At 54.0% G+C, this 6,550-nt stretch overlaps 1 protein-coding gene across 1 annotated transcript; it reads right to left on the minus strand.

The window, feature by feature from the left end:
- Nucleotides 1-9: 9 nt before the first annotated feature.
- On the minus strand, nt 10-6,534 carry LOC147819930 (uncharacterized). Its single transcript, XM_087179879.1, has one exon. The coding sequence runs from the start codon at nt 6,317-6,319 to the stop codon at nt 593-595; it is 5,727 nt and encodes a 1,908-aa protein (XP_087036005.1). The 5' UTR covers nt 6,320-6,534; the 3' UTR covers nt 10-592.
- Nucleotides 6,535-6,550: the final 16 nt, after the last annotated feature.

Below are 6,550 nucleotides of genomic sequence, written 5' to 3' on the forward strand. Positions count from 1 at the left end.
TTAACATCACTCCAGCACAGTTACATACATTAGCGAAGGAAACAACATTTTACCACTGAACATTTCCAACAACCCACATTTCCCACAGTCCTTGAATGGATCCTTCCCCAGTGGAAGGTAACTGGAAATGAAGGAGATAATGTTCATAAAATGTCTCTTAAGCCTACTGCATGTCCTCCTTGCATAATGGTAACAAAATGTTCACACAATTACACCTGAGTAAAAGGGGGTTCTTTCTCTCTAGAGCTATAAAATCTCACAGTGTGCTAACTGAATAAAGTGCAGCCACAGTGTCTATTACTGAGTTTTAACATGTCACATTCACACTTAAACAAGGCCTATGCATTCTAAGGTGCCATAAACATGAACAGTGCTTAGCAAATCTCGCCATAAAGTGCAACTTATAAAAATACAGTTCTGGAACTCTTTTCTTACAAAATTAACACAATTGAACTTTTTTTTTTTTTTTTTACTAGGGAGCTCCGGGTAGACTACCGTTGCTCCCGGTGAGATCAGGGCGCATTCTTGCCCTCTCCTGGAACAACGATCTCACCACTAACTAACTCAAAGTCTCTTAAGTTCGTAGTAACAGTCAGTGACTAATCCAGTTACCAAGCCGGTCTGGAACCTTGCAGACCCTCCGGGGTCTCTGACATGGACTGGAGGCTGGGGGGAGGCATTGAACACGTGCCCCACCAGGATCCTGCGCCCTGGCCTCGTCCCGTTGTGGCAATGTTAAGTCCTCAGGAGACTGTCCGTGACTCGGTGGAACTGGCCGTGTGGAGTGGAGAGCCTCCCCTGCAGTAGCCTCGGTCTCAGTGTCCCACAGGTTGAGGGGACCGATGTCTGCGTCGTTGGAGCTGTCATGCGTTGGAGAGGGGACCTCCACTGGTGCCCACTCCTCTGCACTTTGAGGGACCCAGCTATTATCTAGGGGTGTCCTAGAATGATAAGGCTTCAGTTTGTCATGATGGACCACTTTGGCTTTTGTTCTCTGGCCCTTCTGGATTCTGTAGACCAAGTCGTCCAGTTGGCCTACAATGAAATAGGGGCCCTCATAGGACGGCAAGAACTTCCGCACCTTGTCTTTCACTCTCTTGGTGCCCTTTATCAGGTGCCATACTGCGTCTCCCACTTGGTAGTGGACTTGATGGATGTTTTTGTCATACTGTCGTTTGGCGCGCTCAGCAGACCTCCCTAGAGCTTCTCGTGCCAGCTGATGAGAAAGCTCCAGTCGTTCTCTGAGCTGCATGACATAGTGTGGAGGGGAACTGACAGGGACGTTGTCAGGTGACGTACCAGCTACCAAGTCGACTGGCTCAGTAGTTTCCCGTCCATAGAGCATCATGTTGGGTGAGAGTCCTGTGGAGCTGTGCTTGGTTGCTCTATAGGCCATAAGTGCATAGGGAATCATTATATCCCAGTCCCAGTGGCATCTCTCTGCAGTAGTGGCTAAGATCTTCTGCAGGGTGGCGTTAAAGCGCTCCACCTGGCCGTCGGACTGAGGGTGAAATGGAGTGGTTCGTGTCTTTTCAATTCCCAGCAGTGTGCACATCCCTTGGAACACAGCTGACTCAAAGTTTGTGCCCTGGTCGCTGTGCAGAGAGTGTGGGGCTCCATGTCTACACACCCACTCTGACGTGATCTTTTCAGCCACTGTTATTGCTTGCTCATCGGGGACTGGATAAGCTTCCACCCACTTACTGAAATAGTCCTGCACCACCACTATATAGCGGTTGTGCCTCTCAGTCTCATTTAAAGGACCCATTAGGTCGACTGCGATGCGTTCCATAGGGCCGCCAACTTTAACAGTGCCCATGGCCGCCCGTGGTGTCTTCTTGGGGCGAGCCTTTGCGGCACAGCTGATGCAGGTACGGCACCACAGTGTGACGTCATTTTTCATATCGTACCAAAAGTACCTGGTCTTAAGGCGGGAGAGGGTCTTTTCTGCTCCAAAGTGGCCACCCACTGGCCCTTCATGCATCTGTGCCATTACAGATGTGCGATATGGGTGTGGCAGCAGGATTTGTGGGTAGAACACTTTTCCCTCGCCGCAGTAGAACTTCCTCAGCACGACCCCATCTCTCTGATATAGCCGTTTTCTCTGCGCCCAGTAAGCTTTGGTGGCAGGGCTGTGAGGTGCCACATCGGTCCATGTCGGCTCACTCCCCCCTTCCTCAAGCCACCCGCACACAGGTGCTATGTCTGGGTCAGCTGTTTGTGCTGCTTTCAGTTGTTCTCGGGTCCAGCCCTTAAACAGGTCAAGCTGGGGTGACTCGGTCACCCGGCTGATGCTTGGGTGAGAGAGAGAGTGGTCATAACAGTTGTCGCTGAGGGCATCAACTACCCCCACTAGGTTTTGCTCTGGGGAAGTTGTGAGGGGGCCCCCCTCTGCTAGGCAGTCTGTCAGGTTACACTGTACTCCTTTGTGCTGACGGTCATTGCTGCTGGAGTCGGGCTCAGAAACTGTGCAAGGACATGAGCTCCTGCACGGTCTCCTGGACAAAGCGTCTGCATTTTGGTGAAACTTCCCTGGCCTGTGGAGGACCTGGAAGTCATACTCTGCTAGTTTCTCCAACCAGCGAGCAAGTTGTCCCTCTGGCTCCCTTAACTTTGTTAACCAGCGCAGACTGCTGTGGTCAGTTCGGACTGTGAACGACCTCCCGAGCAGGTACTGCCTGAAGTGGGAAGTGAACTCCACTACTGCCAGGAGCTCCCGTCTGGTAGTGCAGTAGTTTTGCTCTGTAGGGGACAGTCTCCTACTCCCATAAGACAGCACTCTCTCCTCGCCCCCTTGCATTTGGGAGAGGACTGCTCCGATTCCCCAATCGCTAGCGTCAGTGTCCAGGAAGAATTCGCCACTGTCGAGAGGGTAGGCGAGTACAGGTGCTGATGTGAGCCGGACTTTCAGTTCTTCAAATGCCTCCTGGCACTCGGCTGTCCAGTTAAAGCGTGCATACTTTTTAGTGAGTTCGTGGAGTGGTTTTGCCACTGTGGCAAAATCTTCGACGAAACGCCGGTAGTAGGACGCCAAGCCGACAAACTGGCACACTTCTGAGATGTTCTGGGGAGCTGGCCACTCAACCACCTTTAGCACCTTCTCAGGGTCAGTAGCAATACCTCTGGCTGAGACAACATGCCCCAGGTAGGAAACTTGCTCCCGAAACAAACAGCATTTGGATGGTTTCAGCTTCAGGTTGGCTCCACGCAGCCTGGTGAACACCTGAACGAGCCGCTCCAGCATTTGGGTGATGTCACGCCCCAGGACTATGATGTCATCAAGATACACCAGACATGTCTCCCACTGTAGTCCGACCAGGACGCGGTCCATAAGCCGCTGGAATGTGGCCGGTGCGTTACAGAGTCCGAAAGGCATCACATTCCACTCAAAAAGTCTCTTCCGAGTGCAGAAAGCAGCAGCTTTGCGGGCCCTGGGCGTCATTTCCACCTGCCAGTATCCTGATGTCAAATCCAGTGTACTGAAGTACTTGGCGGTGGACAGGGTGTCCAACGTGTCCTGGATTCGGGGCAGGGGATAGGCGTCTTTAATAGTCCGCTCATTCAGGGGTCTGTAGTCCACGCACAGACGTGGGCTCTGGTCTTTCTTTCGCACCATCACAATTGGTGCGGCCCAGCTGCTGTTGCTGGGCCGAGCTACGCCCGCCTCCAGGCTCCCCTGCACTTGTTGGTCTGCAGCAATCTGTTTGTCTCTGGCCATCCTGCGGGGCTGCTGTTTCACCGGTGGCCCAGGGGTGGTCAGGATGTCATGTTGCACGAGGCCAGTGCGGCCGAGGTCGGTTGGCCCCGTAGAGAAAACATCACTGTAGGACTGTAATAAGCTGGCCAGCCTACCTCGGTCAGCGTCCGGCAGGCTCATGCAGCTCTCGGAGTACAGGGCCTGCAGATGGGGGGGTACAGGAGCAGAGGAAAGGTTAGCTGTTTCAGGAGCAGTCAGGACTTTGAGAGGCTGAGGAGCAACCACCTCCACCACCTTTGCGGGCTGGAGGACTCCAGCCACAGCCCCCTTCTTCAAGGTGACAGAGGAGGCGCCAGGGTTAAAGACTCTGATGGGAATGTCAGCCGACTGTTGTGCCTGCACAACGACCCGGGCCACCAAGACGCGGTGCCTTTCGACGAAACACTTTACGGGGCTTAACACCAGGTCTCCAACAGTGGCAGGCCGGAGGCGCACGGTGCCAGGCACTACGTACTCACAGCCTGGCCCCAGGACTGTCCGGCGCGCCACCCGGACGAAGTGCACCTCTGGCTCTGGGTTGACACTGCAACGGGGTACCTTCTCCCCAAACAGAGTGATTTCTCTGCGGCCATAGTCCAAGCAAGCTTGTGCCTGCAGCAGAAAGGGGTGCCCTAGGATGACTTCGGTGCTCCCAAAGGTGTCAGCTATTATGAAGTTCACAGTGACGATGCGGCCCCCGATCTGCGCTGGGACGTCAACTTCTCCTAAGACCGACAGGCTTTCCGGCCCGACACCCTGCAGGGTCCGAGCGACTGATGGGCGTATGGGGGGCCTGGCCTCAATGGGGAAAGCATTGAAGTAATGGAGGGGCAACACACTCCTCCGAGCACCAGAGTCCAGCAAGGCACATATCTCCAGCCCATACATCGTCACCTGTACACACATCTCCTCCTCCTGGCCTTTAGCACCGATGACAACTGTGCCTAGGTCAGGTGTTGGAGTCGGCTTGGCAGTCACAACTGGCTGCCTGGGCCAGTGAGGGGAAGGGCAGTTTCTCTGAATATGTCCAATACCTGAGCATTTGTGGCAGACAAGCTCTCTCCAGTCCTTTTTCCCTTGCCCGTTGTTTCTCTGAGGCCGCCACTGCCGAGGGGATTTCTGCACCCTCTCTGGTGGAGCAGCGCGACTCATAGCTGTCCTCTCCAGTTCCTCTCGCTGCAGTGTGTTAGCATTGTCACGCACCACGGCTGCTCTAGCTCTCCGCTCCGTTGAACTGTGCACCCCCGCCCGCATCAGCTGTGTGACCACTTTAGCAGCCCTTCTGGTTGTCTCATACCTGTGCGCTATATCATAGGCACCTGCCAGGGTGCGTGGCTGCTCCTCCAAAAGCTTTTGCACCGTCTCAGCATCTGCCAGGGCATTAGTAAAAGTCTCCACACTGATGGCCTCCTGCTCCCGCTCTGTACGGTCAGCATACACGATTGAAACCTTCTCATAGATGTCGTCTCTCAGTGAATGCAGCGTTTCACCTGGCTGCCTGACTCTTTGTCTCAATTCGATGCCGATGGCTGCTGCATGCTCTGAGCACGGTCCGTAGGCGGCTTCAATCTCATCCACAATCTGCTGATAACTCCACCGTCCAGACCGTGGATTCTTATGGATGATAGCACCAGCTGCCCCCGTTAGGTTGAACCTGAGTTGCACCGCTTTTGTTTTCTCTGACCAGTGGTTGGCCTGCGCGCAGCTTTCAAACTGGTAAAGAAAGTCTTTCCATGCGCCTGACCCATCAAACTGTCCTGGGCGCAGTGTGGGAATCCTTTCCTGTTCATAAAGTCCATCATCACTGATGGTTGCTCGACCATCGCAGCGCATCGGGTGAACTGGGTAGCTGTGTGGTGCAGACTCAGCGTGCCTCAGGTTGAGCTGGCCACAACCACACAGCTTGGGCTGTCCACCCCCTGATAGCTGTGCGTCTCCGGGCAGGATGTGGCTACTGCCCAGGGCTTGCACTCCATGACTCAGTCCTGCATACTGGGTTTTGCATGGGGTGAAGGGTGAGACTGGCAAGGGTGACAACGAGGCTTGGGGCAGGGCGGCTGGGGTGCTGTTGTCACAATGATTACAGTTCATGGGGGTGAGAGGATTAATTAGCTGATCGCCAATGTCAGAGACAGCCGCTGTAGTGCTGTGATTTCCCGCGGTGTTTAGCTGTAATGGCGCAGGAGTGAAAGCTGCGCATCCGGCGGGGCCGCAATTCAGCTGGGATAAATTCACAGACTCACCACATGTTGCTATTTGCTGGGCTGGCGGTGTGATGAAAGGGTTAGAAGGCCGCGAGGGTGGAGGAGTGAGCGGCCATGATCCGTTGGGCTGCAGCGGCATCGTGCAGTCTGCTGCTGTGTGTGCAGCTGATGTTAGCTCCATGCTAGTCACAAAGGGGTTGGTATTATATCCGTTGCCGGTGTGTCCGCCGTCCGGCTGGTTAACCGAGTCTCTTTGAACTCGAAAAGTCTCTGTAATATCCATTAAAAACGGATTCGTGCTGCTCACTTTCATTTGCATCCTTTCAGCAGCGTCGTCTCTGCACGCCGCCATTTTCTCTCGCTTTCCGGGCGCCGCCATTTTTTTTTTTTTTTGGTCCGCTGCCGACGATATTTTATTTTTCCACGCCGAATAACAATGTCTCTTACTTGCAGAGAAGATCCCGGACGAGCCCCCAGTGTTACCTTCCACCAGTCTCCGGCCTCGAACCGTAGTAAGACGGCCACTGGTATATGCTAACTCACTTAGCTTAGCCTGGCTCGTTGGCTGGTAACAAGCTTTACAAAGAGTCCGGACCAACTCTGCATTGAA

The sequence above is a fragment of the Seriola lalandi genome, unplaced genomic scaffold (assembly GCF_002814215.2).
Source record: "Seriola lalandi dorsalis isolate HSWRI2012SDOR001 ecotype SW California unplaced genomic scaffold, Sedor1 jcf7180002014609, whole genome shotgun sequence".
Taxonomy (NCBI): Eukaryota; Metazoa; Chordata; class Actinopteri; order Carangiformes; family Carangidae; genus Seriola; species Seriola lalandi.

Coding starts and splice junctions, on each gene's coding strand:
- LOC147819930 (XM_087179879.1), bottom strand. CDS start 6,319: ATGGCGGCGCCCGGAAAGCGAGAGAAAATGGCGGCGTGCAGAGACGAC.